Here is a 20150-nt window from a genome sequence, read left to right as displayed (position 1 = left end):
GAGTTTGGAATCAGACAGATTCAAGTTTGATTCTGGGCTGCCACGTATCATTATGTCCTTAACCTCGCTGGGCCCCCATTTTCCATCTGTAAAATGGAACGATTCCCCATGCCACGAGGCTGTCCTAAGGTCTAAATGAGATGTGTACAAAGGGCCAAACACAAAGCCTCAATAAACTTGCCTTAGTGGTTGCCCACCCAACGTCCAGTTCCTCCACGCACACTCCTTCCTTTCTGGTAGCATCCCCATTTTCTACCAATGGCCACAGCATGTGCTTAAGGAAAGCCTGTCCCCACCTCCAGGGCTATTTCCTGGTTGGTCTGAACCAATCACAGTGGTCCCATACCATTTGCCATACCATGACAGAGACGTGGGTGCATGAAGCAATTCTGCACCAATGAGACATGAGGTAAGTCTGCTTTGGTTGGAAGGAAAGTTCTGAGTTTTCCTGGTTCTTAAAAGGACATAAGGAGGCAATCATGTTCCTGCCTGTAGATACTGTCATGTGCCTCATGTTTCAGTCAACGACGGACCACATATATGACGGTGGCCCCATAAGTAGTAAGCTATACCATCTAGGTTTGTGCGCATACACCCTATGATGTTTGCACAATGATAAAATCTCCTACAGACGCATTTCTCAGGATCTATCCCCGTCATTAAGGGACGCGTGACTGTATTGTCACGTCTCAATTGACGCTTAGAATGGCTGCATCCGCGCTTTGATGAGAACAAGGAGCTTGATGATAAAACCGACACAAAAGGAGAGCAGAGCAGAAAGACGGAAAGGCTCTGCACTCCTTGACAATGAGCCAACCTTGGCCTCGGTGTTACTAGAGAGAGTAAATGTCATTGTTTAAGCCTCTTTAAGGCAGGTTGGTTACTTGCAGCAGGGAGCAGCCTCAATACGTGAATCTTTTGCCTGAGAGGCGTGGGAGTTCAAGTGCCTGACTTAAAGTCATCAAGCGCTAGCACATAGTAGGGACTCAACATTAATTCTGCCTAATATCAAATCCAGGACCTATAATGGTCCTCTGCAGGGAGATATGTAAAAATACACTCTGGGGACCCAATTTCTATGTAAATTAAGAGGAAAACATTCCTGCTTTCCTCCTTTGCCATCTTTAAAATGCATCAAAGCCTACCCATTCAGACATTTAACAATTACAGCCATGCGTTGCTTAATGACAGGGATATGTTCTGAGAAACACGGCAATTTCACCATTGTGAAAACATCAGAGTGTACTTAAACAAACCTGGACGGTATAGCCTACCACACACCTAGGTTATATAGTACTAACCTAATAGGACCACTGCGTACTTTGCCATTGACCGAAATGTCACTATGCAGCACATGACTGTACTGAGCATTGACATGGGAGCCCTTAAAGTCGATCTTGGGCTCATGGGCAGGCAAATGAACAGAGAGTGAGCGAGTGGTACAGGGGGGTTATGATGTCTAACAGTTGATGCAGAAAAAGGGGAGGATGTCAGGGTGGGTGTGCATGGAGGCACAAGCAGAGGGAGCAAAAGGCACTCGGGCAGGAAAGCCAGCGTGGCCCGAGCCCTGTAGGCAAACTGCAGGGCGTGGGGTGCCTGGGACGGAGCATGCAGTGGTGGCACGCCTCTCAAGAGAAAGCCCTGGTCTAAGGCCAAGGCCCAAGGAAGAAGCAAATTGTGAGAGGCAAGGAATGTCACAGGATGGTCTGAAGTAGCAGTGAATGGGGGGCCTTCTCACGGGGGTGAGGGCTGTGGCGCCTTTGGCTGGAGTAACTGCCCCAGCGGGAGCAGAACTGTGTGATTAGAAACTAAAGGCAACATGGAGATAGGAGTCCTGGCCTAGGAACCAGGAGTCCAGGGTTCCAGCCCCTGTACTGCAACTGGGACTATCACTTCTCCTCTTTGGGCCTCAGGTTCCTTCTCTGTTAGATGACAGGATGGGGCATATGATCTTTACAGGCCTCTCAAACCACATTATTCAAGGATCCTCAGTCAGGGACTAAGCACCTGGACTTACCACATACAGGAAACATGGCAGATCTGCCCAGGGCAGAGGTGGCAACCAGCTCCACCCTGAAGGTCAACTCCAACTGATGGTTGCGGCTACCTGGAGTGCTGAGTGGAGAAAAACTGCGAAAGACTTTGAACTCCATAAAAAAGAATGCTTGGGGGCCAGTCCATTGGCGTAGCGGTTAAGTTCACACACTCCACTTTGGTGGCTCGGGGCTCATGGGTTCAGATCCCAGGTGCAGATCTACATGCCGCTCATCAAGGCACGCTGTGGTGACGTCCCACATACAAAATAGAGGAAGACTGACATAGATGTTAGCTCAGGGCCAATCTTCCTCAACAAAAAAAGGAATGCTTGCCTGACTGATGATGTCTACATGGGCTCAGGATGCCCAAATGGTACAAGCGCCAGGGACTTGCCATTCCTAGCTTAACATATCATGTCCTGCTATGGTTGTAGAAATGAGCCAACCACTCATGGTATAAGGATATTGAAGATTAATTTCTCCTGGAGTCTTCTGTGACAGCAGCAGCATCCGGGTTCCCCCGGTCTTGAGCCCACCAACCCTGTCCTCACTCAGGCAGATACCCTTCAGCCCGTCCACCACTCATTCCAAGTCCTCCCTACTTCTCACTCCTATCCCTGCTGCCTTCATCATCTCTAAATGTCCTATCTTCTACGTACAACTCTGACCCCCTTGTCCCGTAGCCAAAGCACAACTAATTAATTACATAACAGGCTCTCTGAGAAAGGCGACCTTCCTTTAAAAAAGGTAGTCAGCAAACAACCCTGATCATTTCTCTACTTTGCCTTTTATTCTCCTTTCCCTGGTGTGCTCCTCCCCTCCCAGCCAGGGTTACAGCTCTCAGACGCAGGGCCACAGTGCTGGTCACAGACAGCGGGGGTTATTTTATCCACCAGGGCACTAGGCCGTGGTACAGCTGGCAGGAAGAGAAGCGTAATTATATTGCATCTCGGAGCCACTGGCCATGAATTTCTGCATAAAGGACTAGATTTGCCATGTATTATTTACGCCAGCATCAATTTTCCCAGCTGGCTCTATTTACTGTGCAAATTCTCCTGTCTGTTTACGGGCAAGGCCACGGTTCAGCACCTCTGGTTACTCTGTACTGTGGAGGAGCCCCACAGGGCGCCATGTATATTAAACAAGTGGCTGGATTCACCAGGAGCAGGTCACAGCCTCTTTTCCTGTTAAACTATATCCCTGGGATTGCAGCGAGCTCATGTCTCACCTGGTCATGGTGATGTGGGCAGGTGTGTGAAACCCAATCAGCAGGAGGCAAAAAGGAACGACAGTCGTTTGGGGCCTCACTGGGGGAAACTGAAAAAAAGCCTTCTGGGGGGAATCAGGTGGCTGTGGGGCGGGGGGATTTTCCTTTTTATATTTGTAAGAGCAGGAGATAGATGAAGAGTTTTACATTTACGAGGTTACTTTCCACCCAGTAACTTACAAACAGACCTGAGGGAAAGGGAGCCCCATCTTATAGATGGAAAAACAGGCAAAAAAAACAGAAACAAAAGCAAGCTAGAGGCTTCATGGCTTAGTCACTGTGTAGGGACAGAGCGCAGGTACAATGGTGGCACACAGGGTCATCCATCCAGTCACTAGTGTGTCTCTCCAGAGATGCCCCAAGCCACAGTGAACTCGGCTCCCACTGGAAACACACATGGTAGGAAACAAGGGAAGAGAACGTGGCACCAGCATGAATGTCTGGGTCCTTCCACCACAGCATTGTCTCTTGCCTGTAGCTGTGTGAGAAAGAGAAGCTAGGCAAACATAGACATCTCTTCTGCCCAGTCCAAGAGCTTCTACTGCAGTCCCAAGGGCTGGGTGGCAGGGGACAGCAGGCATTACTGCTCAGGAGAGTTGGGGCCTTGATGTCTCTCCCTTTCCCAGTCAACAGCACAGTCATGTCGGATGTCCCTGTAACGCTGGGCTCTGCTTCAGAGTGCCCCAGGTCCCAATGTCTACTGTCTCCTGGAAACCTGTTGGCTGGAAGAAGACAGGCGGGAAGGGCAAGTTTTTGAGGTAAGCAACCCAAGAGGGTTGCCTCTTTGGTTCTAAGGTCTCGGCATCCAAGAATTCCTCTGTAAGACATGTGTGGGCATAGAAACCGCTCTCAAGGGCCCAGCCTACTGGTTCTCCCCAGGGCCCAGCTCACCAGACGGGGAGATTTGATCAGACATGCCGTGCGCTGACTGCCTGATGCTCCTGCTCCTTCGCCCGTATCCAGGAGAATCCGAGTGCTGGGCACAAAGCTCCAGGAGCGTCCGAGGGCAGGTTTGAGCTTCCCGCTGTCCCTCTCTCGGGTCATGTGGTTGGTCACCTGTGGCAGAAAGAATCAAAGACTTAGAGATCCATAATGCAAGTGTAGAGGACGTCTGCTCCTACTGCTTCATCTTACAGATGGGAAAACTGAGGCCTGGCGCAGAGAAACGACCTCCCCAAGGCTCCATGACTTATCGATGGCAGGTCTGGAACTATAACCCTGGGCTCCTAACTTGTGCACAGCTCCTTCCACTAAGTCACAATGCCTCAGGCTTAACTCCAACAGGTGATGGGGTGCACGTCAGGGAATAAGTAGAGCTGCCTGCACTTTCCTGGAGGGAACCAGCGGTGGGCTTGAACCTACCACACCCCCACTCAGCAGACGGGCATCCTGAGACCATGTCCACCAGCTCTTTGTGTCAGGGAGTACATCTGTGTGGGTGGGGGTGCGGGCAGTTCTGGAAGGGGGGTCCTAATCTGGTTGTCAGCTCTACTCTGCCCAGGTTGATCACAGGTGAGCAACCCAAGGCTCAGAGCATCCTCCTGATGAGGCTCTCCCCCCACACACCGACCCCCCAGGGCAGGGGCTGTGGCTTGTTCCTCACTGAATGCCCACTGCCTAAGCCAGAGCCTGGCACACAGCAGGTGATCACATACATCCTCAGGTCAGGAGAGGGAGGCCCTGGGACCCAGGACAAGAACAAAAGAAGAGGAAAGCAGATCCCCTTACACTGCCGGTGGGTACTATAACCTTCCTGGAAATTTAGCAATGTCGTATCTAGACATTTAAAAATACAAGCATCCCTGACTCAATAATTATACTTTTAGGAGTTTGAGGAAATAGTATGAGATGTGCAAAGAGATTTAGATATGAGGATGTTCACTATAGTTTTATTTAAAATAGAGAAAAACTGGTGACCTAAAGGCCCCAAATCAGGAAATAGAAGGTTATGGTACACCAGGGGTCTGCAAACTACTGCCCACAGGCCAAATTTAGTCCCCAAATTGTTTCTGAAAATCAAGTGTCACTGGGACATAGCCATGCCCATTTGTTTAGGTCTTGTCCATGCTTGTTCTCCTCTTCTACAGGCAGAGTTGAGTAGTTGCAACATAGACCATAAGGGCCATAAAGCCTCAATTACTTACTATCTGGCCCTTTACAGAAAAAGTTTACAGGCCCCTGTAATATAAGAATTAAACAAAATAATAAGTAACTGCTAAAACTGGCATTCTTAAAGAATCTATTTAAAAATGTAGAAAATGGAATGAAATAACTCTTTTTTTTTTTTAAACAAGGTTACAGTTTAGTTGGAAAGTTGGTTAAAAGTACATGTATGTAAGCAGAGAGAAAAGATTTTATGGGGGCAGGCCCAGTGGCACAGTGGTTAAGTTCGGTGTACCCCACTTCGGTGGCCCAGGTCCAGAGATTCAGATCCCAGGCACAGACCGACACTACTTGTCAAGCCATGTTGTGGCAGCGACCCACGTACAAAACAGGAAGATGGGCAGAGATGTTAGCTCAGGGCCACTCTTCCTCAAGCAAAAAGAGAGAGATGGGCAACAGGTGTTAGCTCAGGGCCAATCTTCCTCACCAAAAAAAAGAGATTATATAGAGAAATATAAAAATATGAATATGGTTTCTGTGGATGTGGAGACTGCTTACAAATTTGACTCTTCTATTTAATTATTTTTTACCCTTTCTAGGAGAAGCAGGCAGACTTTTAAGAAACTATTCTATAAGCAGAAAAAGTTACTTTTAGCAAAAAGATCTCTTTCTATGAAGCTCTGGGAAAGGCAAAACTACTGGGACAAAAACGACATCAGTGGTTATCTGGGGTTGGGGGACATTCATGGGGGGATGGAAATATGCTGTATCTTGACTGTGGTGGTGTAACAAGACTGGATACGACAGTATCCATTAGTCAAACTTCAAACAAGGAGAGAGTTACTCTATGTGAATTACACCTCAGTAAACTTGACTTAAAGAAAGGAAAAAGGAAAACAAGGTTGTCCCTGAACACTTGGCTATTTATGGTCCCGTCCCCTCACAGTCCAGCGCTCTAGATGACTCAGGAAAGTGCAGCTATGACCCTTTCGTAAAGGGCCACTTTGGGAGTTCAGAAGCTGCCAGTTAAGAGAAATAGAGAGCTATAATTAGAAATCAAGTTCATTTCAAGTCCCCACTTGGTGAAGCCCAGGGATCCGAGACAAGAGAAGCACGGCTGGCTGAGCCCACTTCCTCACCACCACTGCCAGGCCAAGGTCCCGGGCCAGGGTCTTCAGCTCTTGGGCCAGCTGCATCATCAAGGCCAAGCCTGGAGGAGAGGCAGAGGGGGAAGGCGGCAGGGCCTCAGGGACTGGGCAGGGACTGGCCTCCAGAGGGGAAGGCCAGATCCCATCCCTAACCCTGGGCTCTGCCACACCACTCACCTTCCCTCTGCTGACCTCCCAGAAGTGGGGAGACCACCGCGGTGACCGAGTCCACAACCACCACCTTCACAGTCCCGGAAGAACCGCTCACCTGGGGGTTCGGGGGGGAAGTATGTGCCATGAACCAGCTGGCCTCTAGGGGGCACCCATTCCAGGACAAGCTTGCTCCTCTATCAGAAACTGGTAAGAAATAACCTCCCCAGACCCCAAACCCAGGAGCACAGGCATCATGGAACATCAGCAATGTCATCTTTCCCCACCCCCATTTGTCTGTATAACAGATTCTGCTGAAGACTTGGGTGGACAGAGAGAGATTAAGTCACAGAACATCACAGATACCCCAAAATAATTAAATTTGACAAATCCCTGTTCAGAGTCCTGTTGCCCCCGGTCAGGAATTTTCTCAGTGACCACCTTTCTCCTTACGGCCAGCCCCCCATCATCTTGTCAGGCTCCTCTTCTCCTTCTCCTGCCTGCTTCCCAAATTCCTAACTTCCTTTGCTGAAGAGTTTAGCCTTCTCTTTACTTCAGTTTCTCCTTTCAGATCATTCCTGTGGGGCCTCATCTTCCACAACTAAAATGGTTCCAAATATAGACTATACAGACAGCCATCTGTGAAAACCATAATTTTCTGTCTCTACACAAGCATTACCATCCTCCTGGTTTCTCAGACCTAAACCGTCTTTGACGCTTCCTTTCTCCTCTCCTTAGTCCTTATACCCTGTCATTTGCTGATTCTGTTTCCACAACTTTTTTTTCACTTTGTGTTGGCCAAGTCTTGGATACTCAGCATTATCTGGTCTCTTTTGCACGTCTCCCCTCATCTTCCAGTTACTGACTCTTGGCCAGTCATCAGCTTGTCTAAGAGAGGTTGGTGGAAAAGAGAGAAGCTAAAACTGAAATCGGCTTAGCTCTCCCTCACTTTCTGGGAGAGCAAGTTGAAATCTCTGGCCAAAATAGGACAGCTTGCAGCCATGGAGCTGTCAGGTCATCCGTGGCAGACAGACCCTAAGGTGGTCCCCACGATCCCCACCTCTAGGTATCTGAGCCCTTGTCAAATCCCCTCCCCTTGACTGTGGGTAAGTCCTGTGACTTGCTTCTCACTAATAAAACGTCAAAGATGTTGGAATGTCACTCTCTTGATTAGGCTACATCAGATGGCAAAAGAAATGGGATGTCACTCCCATGATTACATTATGTTTTAAATACGATTGCGTGCTGCATTTTGCTCTCACTCTCCTGCTGTCTTGAAGAAGCAAGTGGCCATGCTGTGAAGTGCCTTTGGAAAGGGCCAAAAGGCAGGGAACAGTGGGCAGCCGCCAGGAGTTAAAGGGGACCTCTGGCCCACTGCCAGCAAGAAACTGGAGCAGCTAGGAAATGAATTCTGCCAACAACCTGAGTGGACTGTAAGCAGCTTCTTCCCCAGGTGAGCCTCCAGATGAAAACACGGCCCAGATGCCGCCCTGATCACGGCCTCGTGAGACACCAAGCAGGGGACCCAGCTCAGCTGCGCCCAGACGCCTGACCCATGAAAACTGTTAGGTAGTAAAGATGGGTTGTTGTAAGTCACTAAGTTTGTGGTAACTTGTTATGCAATAGAATATATACCATCTAATGCTCCTACAGTAAAAAATGTAGTCTTTTGACCTGAGAGTTGAGATTTTGGGCTTATAAGCTTAGTTCTTATCCTAAACATGTGGTGACTCCGGGCAACTCACTGAGCTTCTCCAGCCCTCACTCTCCTCATCTCTAGAAACGAGGGCTGGATCAGATCAGGATGTTTGCCTTCATGTCTCAACACACACGTGGGTCATAAGCAGCTATGACTCCAATGGCAAGTATTTGTTCAACTGTCATATGTACCAAAGTGTGTAAAAATGATTTACTTTATACACAATCCTGGGTATGCCCACAGGAACATGTCACGCTTTGGGGTGAGAGAAAAAGTTTAAAATGAATTAAACTATTCTCTCTAAGGTATTTTCCAATCTAGTAGTCTGGAAATCAGTGCACCAAGTCCTGTCTAGGCATCCAGCAGGTGTAGGAGGGTACCAACCCAAATGCCATTCCAAACCCCTCTTTCTTGTTAACAGGACTCTGAGCGTGTTCAGGTACTAGACAGAAATCTCCTGGCATCAGGGAAGGTGGGCCCAACCCCTGGTCTAATACACACATATAACTCAGTTTGGTTTTGTTCTTTTTTTTGAGGAAGATTAGCCCTGAGCTAACTGCTGCCAATCCTCCTCTTTTTGCTGATGAAGATTGGCCCTGAGCTAACATCCATGCCCATCTTCCTCCCCTTTTTCATATGTGGGACGCCTCCCACAGCATGGCTTGCCAAGCGGTGCCATGTCCACATCTGGGATCCGAACCGGCGAACCCTGGGCCACTGAAGCGGAACATGCACACTTAACTGCTGCGCCACCAGGCCAGCCCCATAACTCAGTTGACCAACTAGATATAAGGCGAAGTGGGAAATCTACTAGTGGGTTCTGGAGAAAGATTTTTCTTCCCTGATAAAAGGGAAGAAGTACAAAAAAGAGGCATTTATTTTCTACTGCCCTGCATATGGATGTACATGTGTGAAGACATGCTTAGAGCTATAGCAGCCACTTTGCAGTCACGAGGGAGAAGAATAGATCAGACACACCAACCTAGAGCCCTGATATTGTGGACCTGCCAACCTCCAGACTCATGTGAGATAATTAAATGTCCTCCAGTTTCAAATATCTGTCAGACAGACTCTAGCACTTGCAGCTGAAAGTAATGCTAACTAATCCAGTGGGGGAATGCAGAGATGACTCTGACATGATCCTTGCGCTCAAGGGGCTTACTTTAGTGGGGAAGATGGGCATGTGAACAATGAGGCACTGAGGAATGAATTAAGCATTCAGGAGTCCCATCCTGGGAGTGGCAAGCACAGCTGGAGTCACCAGACTGCGCACCTGCATTTCCAAACAGAGTATGTAGTAGGACACCTGCCCACATACAGACAGCAGCCAGCAAGCTGGGTGAAGCAAGAGGGGCAGAAGAGCATGCTCACCCGCTGAGCCACAGTGCTTCGGAGGTCCTGCAGCGCGTCCAGCATCTGAAAGATGTCAAATGCATGCACCACCTGGATCCTCTGGAGAGCTCCTGCCTGAAGAGGGAGGAGAGAGAAGGAGGGGCTTTGGATAAGAGGGAGCAGGGGATTGAGCAAGATGAAGGGGGATTTTAAGGCTGAGCAGGAAGCGGCCCCTAGACACAAGGACTCAGGTCCAGGGTGGTACATGGGCTTTGCCTAATGAGTCAGTTCTCACAGTGGTGGCTGCTTGGGGCCGAGCTGCAAAGCCAAGTCAGAGCTCAGTGGGAAAGAATGACAGGACTGATTAGTCACGTCTGCCAAGGGCAAGAAATGGGATAGAAACACAGATGCTGGCTGGTTGCCAGGCCTGAATCAGGGTATGTGGGGAGCTGGGGTTCTTGGAAGGATCAGCGTGGGCAGCATCCAAGCTGGGGTGATGTCATAACACGGGAGGCTTGAGGAATATAGGAAGTATTAATAGAACAGCAAGTTCCAAAGCCAGAAATAACTATTCATCCAAATGGCCCAAATTCTTGCAATGTAAGGGATAATGAGGTCTTTTTGTGTCAGAACCTCAAAGGAACCCAGCTCCCTTGCCCCTTACCTGCTCTTCCTCATCTGGGGTTCTGGCCTGAAGGAGCTGGAGAAGGCGGGAGCCGGTCAGCCCTCCACTGGAATCGATGTACAGGACGTTCTGCTGCAGGCCATGGGCCACATTTGCAGCCACACAAAGACATACCTGAGTAGACGGGGCACTGGCTGAACTTGAGCCCTCAAAGAGGGCCCAGAATGGGAGCTCCCCACCAAATCTTGTCCAGATCCCAGCAACATGAATGGGCCAAGTTCAAGCCCCTGTCCTCACCACTGCCTTCTCTCTTCTGAGCTCTGAATCGCGAGCACAATGGCAGAAGTTCCCCAGGGATCCAGGGCTATGCACCCACCTCCCTCACCCCTCCTGGCTGCTGGCCACACGTGTACCTGGGTTTTGCCGCTACCTGGGCCTCCTACAATTTCAGTCACTTCTCCAGTATAGAGACCAGCATCAAGCAGTTTGTCCAGGCTGATGGCAGAAGAGGGGGGAAGAGAATCAACCCAGGGGATTGGAGACAAAGACGGAGTAGGAACCAAGAAGAAAAGCAAGACACTCCTTCCAACCACTGGTTCTGTCCAGAGACATTCTGAACATCTCCAGCCAGGAGGCTTGTCCTGGTGGAGTTCCCTTTGGGGAAAGAGTGCACGGCGAAACATTCCTCCTCCAGCCCCTCCTCATCCTTTCACTTCAGCTTAAAGACCAACCTCCCAACAGACGTCTTTGCCGCCCCATCAAAAGATGCTCCTTTCATTTTCCATCTCAGTCTCTTGTGGGTTTCCTTGATAGCATTTCTCATAATTTGTCTTTTTTTTTTTTGAGGAAGATTAGCCCTGAGCTAACTGCTGCCAATCCTCCTCTTTTTGCTGAGGAAGACTGGCCCTGAGCTAACATTCATGCCTATCTTCCTCTACTTTATATGTGGGACGCCTGCCACAGCATGGCTTGCCAAGCAGTGCCATGTCTGCACCCATGATCTGATCTGAACTGGCGAACCCCAGGCCGCCAAAGTGGAACGTGTGCACTTAACCACTGCACCACCGGGCTGGCCCCCAATCTGTCATTTTTTTAAACTTTGAACTAATTATAGATTCACAGGAAGTTGCAAAAAAATGTACAGGGAGGTCCCGTGTACCCTTCACCTAGTTTCACCTAACGGTAGCATTCTGCACTACAAGATGTATTGTACCGCAGTACAGCAGCACGGGCTGACCTGGGGCAATCCACAGAGCACATTCAGATTTCACCAGTGTTACGCCCGTGTGTGTCCGTCTAGAATTCTATGCCATTTTATCAAGACACAGAACATTTCCATGCTACAAGGCTCCCTTGTTGCTACCCTTTTATAGCCACATCCCTTCTCTCCACCCCTAATCCCTAAGCCTTGACAACCACTCATCTGTTCTCCATCTCTACTATTACATTATTTCAAGAATGTTATGGGGGCCGGCCCTGTGGCCAAGTGGTTAAGTTCACGCGCTCCACTTCAGCGGCCCAGGGTTTTCCTGGTTCGGATCCTGGGTGTGGACATGGCACCGCTTATCAAGCCATACTGAGGTGGCGTCCCACATGCCACAACTAGAAGGACCCACAACTAAAAATATACAACTATGTACCAGGAGGCTTTGGGGAGAAAAAGGAAAAATAAAATCTTTCTTAAAAAAAAAAAATGTTATGCACCTAGAATCATACAGTATGTAACCTTTGTGACTGGCTTCTTTCACGCCACATCAGTCCCTTGAGATCCATCCAAGTTGTTGCGTGCATCAACGGTTTGTTCCTTTTTATTGCTGAGTAGTACTCCAGGGTACGAACGTACCAAGTTTGTTCAGCTATTCATCCATTGAAGGACATGTTCCCTGTTTCCAGTTTGGGGCAGTTATGAAAAAAACTGCTATGAACATTCACGTACAGGTTTTTGTGTAAACCTAAGCTTTAATTTTTCTGGAACAAATGCCCAAGAATGCAATTGCTGGGTTATATGGTGAGTGCCTATCAATGTTGTAAGAAACCACCATTTTCCAGAGTGGCTATGCCATTTTACTTTCCCACTAGCAATCTATGAGTGATCCAGTTTGTCCACATCCTCACCAGCATTTGGTGTTATCACCATTTTTTATTTTAGCCACTCTGGTAGGTGTAGTAATATCTTATTGTGGCTTTTTTTTTTTTTTTTGAAGATTAACCCTGAGCTAACATCTGCCGCCAATCCTCCTCTTTTTGCTGAGGAAGACTGGCCCTGAGCTAACATCCATGCCCATCTTCCTCCACTTTATATGTGGGACGCCTGCCACAGCACAGCTTGCTGAGTGGTGCCTTGTCCACACCCAAAGTAGAATGTGCAAACTTAACTGCTGTGCCACCAGGCCAGCCCCTTACTATGGTTTTAAGTTGCAGTTCCCTCATAATTAATGATGTTGAACATCTTTTCATCTGATTATTTGCCACCTGGATGTCCTCTTTGGTGAAATGCCTGTTCATGTCTTTTGCCCATTTTTTAATTGGATTGTTTTACTGTTGAGTTTTAGGAATTCTTTATGTATTATACGCAAGTCTTTTGCTGAACTTGTGGCTTGCAAATATTTTCCCCACTCTATAGCTTGTATTTTCATCCTCCTTTGCAAGCAAAAGCTATTATTTTGATTTTTTAAATTTATCAATTTTTTTTTGGATCATACTTTTGGTGTCAAATCTAAGAACACTTTGCCTGGCCCAGGTTCCCAAAGATTTTCTTCTCTGTTTTGTTCTAAAAGCTTAAGTTTTACATTTAAGTTCATGATCCATTTTTAATTTTTGTATAAGGTGGGAGGTTTACACTATTTATTACTTATGATGTCCAATAACTCCAGCACCATTTGTTCAAAAGGCTATATCCCTCCTCCATTGAAGTGTTTTTGTACCTTTGTCAAAAATCAGCTGGAGATTCTTGTGGGGCTATTGCTGGGTTCTCCCTTCCACTCCATTGATCTGTGTGCCTTGTTATTTGCAATACTGCACTTGTCTTGATTACTGTAGGTATACGGTAAGCCTTAACATTTGGTAGAGTGATTCCTCCAGCTTTTTTTTTTTTTTGCTGAGGAAGATTGGCCCTGAGCTAACCTCTGTTGCCAATCTTCCCCTTTTTGCTTGAAGAAGATTTGCTCTGAGCCAATATCTGTGCCAATCTTCCTCTATTTTGTGTGTGTCACCGCCACAACACTGCTGCCGACAAGTGGTATAGGTCCATGCCCAGGAACCGAACCCAGGCTGCCAAAGCAGAGCACGCCACACTTAGTCACTAGGCCACAGGGCGGCCCCTGATTCCTCCAACTTTTTCTTTTTCAAAATTGTTTTAGCTATTCTAGGTCACTGGCTTTTCCATATAATTATTAGAATAAGCCTATTTCTACAAAAAACCTTGCCAGGATTTTCTGCATTCAATCTATAGACCAATTTATGGAGAAATGACATCTTTACAATCTTGAGTCTCCCGATCCAAGAACACAGTATGTCTCTCCATTTACTGGAGTCGTCTTTGATTTCTCTCATCAGCAATTTTTAATTTCAGCATACAGATCCTATGCCTGTTTGGTTAGGTTTAGACCTAAGTATTTCATTTTCTTTGGAGCAGTTGTAAATGGTATTGGGTTTTTAATTTCCATTTCCACATGTTCATTCTGAGTATATAGAAATGCAACTGATTTTTGTGTGTTGATCTTGTACGCTGCAACCTTGCTGAATTCACAATTAGTTCTAGGACTTTGTAATTTTTTTCCATTTGCTTGTTTTCGTCTGTCTTCCCCATTTGGCCCGGAGCGCCCTGAGGCAAGACCTGGGCCTTGTTCACTGTTACGTCCCCATCACTAGCACCTGCCTCAAACACAGGAGACACACAGTAAATGTTCCCAGAGAAATGAGTGATAGAATGGTGCTATTTAGTTCCTATGTTGTCAACACTCCAGCTATGGAAGCCTTGGGAGAAACTCAGGACAGAGTCAACTCCTAACCCAGGTTCTGTCCTTGAACCACCATGAAGTAGGTCACTGCCCACCTGCAATGTCCTGTCCAACCTGCGGGCTGGAGCTGCTCCTCCTCTGCCACAGCCTACACCAGTGCCTCCATGTCCTGACTACACGCATCCCTTTTCTATCCTGCAATCACCTTCACGGGCTCCAGTCCTCTGAAAAGGTTCTTGAAGACCTCCCATGACCCCTCTGTATGTGGCCAGCAGCACCTCAGTAAGCACCCATCTATTTCAATTCCAGGGACCCCATCATTATAACCACAGGCCTCTGCCAGTCAAACACTCTGGTTATCACACCAGCCCCATGGCTTCTTGGAATAACTGTATTCATCCTGTCTCTGTTTAATAAGCACCTGTTTAAAGCACATTGAGCCTTGGCCACCCCTGGATCTCATTTCCTCCACTGAGGTCAGAGAACCCCCAGTTCCATTACAGCAGTGGTTCTCCCGGTGTGCTTCCCAGACCAGCAGCATCAGCGGCACCTGGGAACTGGTTAGAAAGGCACTCTCGGGGCCGGCCCGGTGGCTCACTGGTTAAGTGCGCACATTCCACTTCGGCGGTCCGGGGTTCACTGGTTTGGATCCCAGGTGCAGACATGGCACCGCTTGGCACGCCATGCTGTGGTAGGCGTCCCACATATGAAGTAAGGAAGATGGGCACGGATGTTAGCTCAGGGCCAGCCTTCCTCAGCAAAAAGAGGAGGACTGGCAGCAGTTAGCTCAGGGCTAATCTTCCTCAAAACAAAAAAAAAAAAGAATCAACCACTTTCTTGGCTGTGAGGATCACGCTGTGTAAGGAATTCCCAAATCCACTCCCCAGCTGACTTCTCATCTGTTTGCCTTCCAGCTCTCCTACAGCTTAGAGGACCTTCCTACCAATCTCCTCTTACTCGGCCCGTCAACATGGAGAGAGACCCCCGGCCTGCCTTGTGGAGCAGAAGTCCACCTGGGGTTTTACCACTTGTTTTGAATACAAGTGATTTCTGGGGTTTATCCTACACCGTTCCCTCTGAGCTGGCTTTCAGTCATTCATTCAGACATCGTCTAAAGGCCTGACATTTCTCGAAGGCCTTATTCTAAAATTGAGATATAGAGATGAGCAAGATATAGCTGGTCTTTAAAGAGCCACCAATCTCCCCCCATCAATGCAGTTTCTTCCAAGGCGCACTCCGTGTTCTATGGGCCTGCACATCAGCACTAAAGGCTCGGAGAAGGCATACAACAAAGAAACCTGTTCAATTCGGGGTAATGAAGCATTTCCCAAATTCTTGACCATGGAATTGACCCCCTCCCTTTGTGAAGTTACACCCATTAACTGTTCAGAGAACACCAAGGAAGGCGAGAAACTCAGCGAGTCATCTTTGATTCCTCACGCCTATATCACACCCGGCAGTAGAGCTTGTCACATCTCTTCTTCGACTCACCTCCTGCTGTCACCTGCCCTAGATGGGACTTGCCCCCCGCCGTCCCCGCCACCTCTCTCCTTGGCCTCTCTCGTGCCAGCCTCCCTACTCCAGTCCACCGTGCACACCTCCACCCCACTGCCTGTGGCTCTGCTTTCACAGAACGGCCTCCCACCTCCAGGGAGGCAGGAGGGCAGGCGAGTGAGAGCTCGGTCCCTGGAGTTAGGAGTGTGACAGACATGACTTCAAGTGCCTGGTCTGCCATTTACTAGCTGTGCCTTCTTGAGCAAGTCGTGTGACCTGAGTCCCAGTTTCCTCATCTTTAGAATGGTGATTTTAACCATAATGCGCTCATTGGTGGCTGTGAAGAACAAATAATATAATGCACCGTGAGGTGCAAGCACGGCGCCCAGTTCTCGGTAAGCAGGCAGAGAAAGCCCATCCACTCCTCAATGGCCAAGGCCTGCCTCCTTTCAGAGCTTCCTGAGCCACTCTGATGCCCCCTGCAGTGACCCCACGCAGCTGCACTCCTGCCAGTTCACCACTTGACGGCTCCCTGAATGCCTCCTCTGTGTATGCTGGTTTTATAAGCTCCTCTTGGTTATATAAGTTCCCTGAGCCCAAAGTCGACTTTCTGTTAATAACGCCCCCCCCATGCTGCCTCCCCCTGCTTACACTTCTGTCTACCCACTAGACCCCACGCCCCTTAAGTGCAGGAGCCTCGCCTCACTCGCACACAAATCATCTCATGTATCTACTAGGCAGCAGGCACTCAGTACAACCTCACACAGAGCCCCCAGGAGGCACTCAGCCAGTGCTTGATGGACAATGGACTCGGACCCCCAACCAAGGGGAGCAAGCACCACGCTGCATGGACCGTGCCAAGAGAACGTGTTATGGAAACGGCAAGGGCCAGACCGATCCGGACCTCTCTGGTGGCTGAGCTCTTCATCAAATTCTGCACAAGCAGGCCAGGGGAGAGGTCAGACTTCTTTGGCCAAAAACTGGCTATTGTCTTCCAACTCCTTCCCTCTCCAGACAACACGGCAGAATGGAACTGCTCTTCTCCGGAAGCTCGCCTGTGCCCTCCGGCTGCAGAGTATGGGGAATGAACCAAGTTCTGGCTCAAGTGCCAGGGTTTGAGCCCCACCTCTGCCCCTCGCTCCTCTTGGGCAGAACTCAAGTGGGCTTAATAATTACTAACTCCCAGAGTCACCGAAGAGATTATGTAACCTACAGTCATGGCTGGAGCTTAGTAGGCACTCAATGAATGCTGGTCCTCTCACAATCTCTCGTGCCCTATCCTTAAGTGAAACAGGAGCTAGGGCCAGAAAGTGTTGCTCTGACCTGCCGAGTAATAATGAAATACTGACACCTTGTGTGATACGACAGTGGTTTCCAACCAGGGGCAATTCTACCGCCTGGGGCATCATCTGACAATGTCTGGAGACATTTTTGATTGTCTCAACCTGGGAGGGAGGTGCTGTTGGCATCTAGTGGACAGAGGCCAGGGATGCAGCCAAACATCCTGCAACGCACAGGACCGGCTCCAGCTCCCCACACCAAATAATTAGGCATCCCCAAACGCTAGAATGCCAGGTAGAGAAACCCTGTTACAGGGTATGAGAACTCAGAAGTCCTGCCCATCATCCACGCTGCCCTCACCACAGCTTGAAAACCCTGCTCTCTAGTCTCCAGCATCAGAAGCCCAGCTGGAGGCAGCCCCTGCCTGCGGCCTCTCACCTCCTTCCCCGAGGACACATACAAACCTCTCAATGCCGGTGGACAGGATGGCAGTGGAGGTCTTCAGCTCCTCGTAGAGATCAGCGCCATTGAATGGGAAAGCTGAGAACTGAGCCAGCAGCACCCGCCTCAGGGCAACCAGGGCCTGCGGAAGGGGCAGGGGCAACTCCGCATGGGGCAGGGGCACTTCAGCCCACCGCAACCCCCAGGACTCGCAACCCCCAGGACTCGACGAGGACCGGCCGAGGGAGGGGCATCCTGGGGTCTCACCGGCCCTCCACGCCCTTATCCATCTCTGGAAACCCTTTGCTCCCTTGGCTCAGAGATGGACATTCAGAGGCACCCAGGTTGGGAGCATGGGAACTGTCAGCTCACCTTATAAGACAAGCCACATTTCTGGGCCACCTCCTCCAGGTCTGCGGAAACCAGGTCCACCACTGAAAACAAAACGCGCGTGGCTGATTGGCAGGAAGGCGGCCCGGGCTTGCCCCCCCTGAGCTCTCCCTCATCGGTGAAATGGGGGCGCAGTTCTAGCTCCGGGCAGGCCGTCTCGGGAGGCCCACGCGGACCACCAGAGCCGAGGGGCCGGCGGGGAGCCGGGCACACCGGAGGGGTCCTGCCCTTCCTCGGGGAGCCTCTCCAGGTGGCGGGGGCAGGGCGGGCAGGGCAGGGGAAGGCCCCTCCCGGGAACGCGGGGCGAGCCCACGCCGCCACCTGTCCTGATGCCGCGGCCCCTCAGCAGCTGCACCACGTCCTGGGTGAGGCCTGGGCACAACCCGGCCCTGAGCAGGCCCATGCTGCCTGCGCGCCGCGCGCGGGCTTCCGCCGGGCCTTCGGCGCGCACCCCTCGCAGCGGGCCCGCCCTCCTGCCCTGCCGGCCGGCCGCCGCTTCCGGCGCACGGAGCCCGGGGCCCGGCCTGCAGCGCCACCTGCCGGCCGCGCGGCCTCCCGCCCCGGCCCCCGCGGCCCCGCACCGGCTCCCGGCCTCGGCGCCCGCCTCCGCCGCGGGCCTCTTCCCCACGCGCGCAGGCCTCCCTGCCCGCCCCCCGGGAGCCTGCTTTTCTTCCAACCGCTGGGCCAGAAAGTTGGCCTGGACGGACCTCCCCACGCTAAGGGACCGACCCGTTAGTGAGAGGAAGACAGCGAAGAGGAATCCACTAAATCAGATCGTAGGCTATTGCACCTTGTATGATGGGTTCTGGGTGCTAGGTGCTAAGCAGCCGCAGAGCGCGCCGCGGGCGCCTGCTTCTCTGTCTTCTCTGTATTTTCCAATTTTTTTTTTTAAGATTTTATTTTTTTTCCTTTCTCTCCCAAAGCCCCCCGGTACGTAGTTGTATAGTTTTAGTTGTGGGTCATTCTAGTTGTGGCATGTGGGATGCCGCCTCAGCATGGCTTGATGAGCGGTGCCAAGTCCGCGCCCAGGATTCGAACTGGCGAAACCCTGGGACCCCGAAGCAGAGCGCGGGAACTTAACCACTCGGTCACGGGGCAGCACCTTCAATTTTTTCTTTTTTTTTAAATGAGTAACAACAACAAAAACCCTGAGTATATAGAACACAAAAAATATGATTTGGGTTTTTTTTTTTTTTTGAGGAAGGTCAGCCCTGAGCTAACATCTGCTGCCAATCTTCCTCCTTTTGCTGAGGAAGACTGGCCCTGAGCTAACATCCGTGCTCATCTTCCTCTACTTTATATGTGGGACGCAGTCCACAGCATGGTTTGCCAAGCGGTGCTTCCTCCGCACCTAGGATCCGAACCAGCGAACCCCGGGCCACCAAAGTGGAATGTCCGAACTTAACCGCTGGGCCCCTGGGTCGGCCCCTGATTTGGTATTTTTAAATGTCCTTTGCTTTGCCTCATCTTCTAGAAGAAATAAAACAGCTTTACAGGGTTATCTCCTCACAGTCCAATGCAGTAGGTGCTATTTGTATGCCTATTGCACAGATGAGGAGACTGAGGCACAGCAAGGTGAAGTTGTTTGTCAAAGGTCACACAGCCTGTAAGCGAAGAGCAGGACTTAGAGTGGACGAACCCCTTCTAAGAGCAAAGCCAGTGCCGTCTTAACAGCCTCTCACCACCCCTCCCCTGCACCCCCCCCCCCCCCCCGGCAAGTTGTGTGTATATTTTCCTGCTGTAAAGGGGTTTCCTGGAGAACAGACATAGTGTCTGGCCCATCTTTGTATCCCTTTGTTGCATCCACTGTTGTCGCTCAACCCGTGAAGACACTTGGACCTGGCACATTTAGAATTCCAGCAGTAAAATCTGGAGCTGTCGAGGCTTTCCCTATCCCTGGACTGAGTGAGGATTTGCTGCCTGGGATTTCTGGGTATCGAGCCTCAGCATTCCATACACCATTCTCCCACCCCGTCCCAGCACTGCCCCTCCCAGGGCCCCGGCGTCTCCCTCCACGCCCGGGTGCCTTTCTCTCACCATCCTTTTCCTCCTTCCCAGGGCAGCTCTGAAGGAAACAGGTGGTAAGCATTTTGAGATCTTCAGAAAAGGGCAGAGCTGCTTTAAGCACGGAGTTAGAGCTGGAGGGCGCAGGGAGTGGCGTGGGCTGTCCCTCGACTCTCCCCCACCCCTGACACTGGCCCTGGGCAGTAGCAGCCTCGGGTCAA

General features: G+C 50.2%; 2 protein-coding genes across 4 annotated transcripts in view; both read right to left on the bottom strand.

Moving 5' to 3' along the window:
• Positions 1-2601, bottom strand: part of RFFL (ring finger and FYVE like domain containing E3 ubiquitin protein ligase) — a 71745-nt gene extending 69144 nt beyond the window's left edge. The window contains exon 1 of the mRNA XM_070562518.1: positions 2018-2601. Coding sequence (XP_070418619.1) covers positions 2018-2153 — 136 coding nt within the window. The 5' untranslated portion in view covers positions 2154-2601. The remainder of the gene's footprint in view (positions 1-2017) is intronic.
• Positions 2602-2804: 203 nt separating this feature from the next.
• On the bottom strand, positions 2805-20137 carry RAD51D (RAD51 paralog D). 3 transcript variants are annotated; one of them, XM_070562545.1, is made up of 10 exons: positions 19963-20137; positions 17908-17969; positions 17559-17677; positions 10774-10855; positions 10400-10534; positions 9775-9870; positions 6732-6822; positions 6546-6616; positions 4195-4359; positions 2805-4025 (listed from the first exon to the last, which is right to left on the bottom strand). In XM_070562545.1, the coding sequence occupies exons 1-10, from the start codon at positions 20012-20014 to the stop codon at positions 3942-3944; spliced, it is 957 nt and encodes a 318-aa protein (XP_070418646.1). In that variant the 5' UTR covers positions 20015-20137; the 3' UTR covers positions 2805-3941. The 3 variants fall into 3 exon arrangements, with proteins under 3 accessions (XP_070418646.1, XP_070418645.1, XP_070418647.1); XM_070562544.1 differs by lacking the exon at positions 19963-20137 and adding an exon at positions 18247-18414; XM_070562546.1 differs by lacking the exons at positions 6546-6616; positions 6732-6822; positions 19963-20137 and adding an exon at positions 18247-18414.
• Positions 20138-20150: the final 13 nt, after the last annotated feature.

This window comes from Equus przewalskii, chromosome 10 (genome assembly GCF_037783145.1).
Source record: "Equus przewalskii isolate Varuska chromosome 10, EquPr2, whole genome shotgun sequence".
In the NCBI taxonomy this organism is placed as follows: domain Eukaryota; kingdom Metazoa; phylum Chordata; class Mammalia; order Perissodactyla; family Equidae; genus Equus; species Equus przewalskii.
Note: the sequence above shows the minus strand (reverse complement) of the source record. Positions and strands in the feature narration are given on the sequence as shown.

What these genes read in the sequence shown, in the direction of transcription:
- RAD51D (XM_070562544.1), bottom strand. Translation starts at nt 18,328, where the DNA reads ATGGGCCTGCTCAGGGCCGGGTTGTGCCCAGGCCTCACCCAGGACGTG. An exon ending in GGGCCGCGGCATCAGGACAG is followed by an intron (nt 17,970 to 18,246) that starts GTGGCGGCGTGG and finishes TTTTGTTTTCAG; the next exon opens with TGGTGGACCTGGTTTCCGCA. An exon ending in CCCCAGATGAGGAAGAGCAG is followed by an intron (nt 9,871 to 10,399) that starts GTAAGGGGCAAG and finishes CTCCCTCTTCAG; the next exon opens with GCAGGAGCTCTCCAGAGGAT.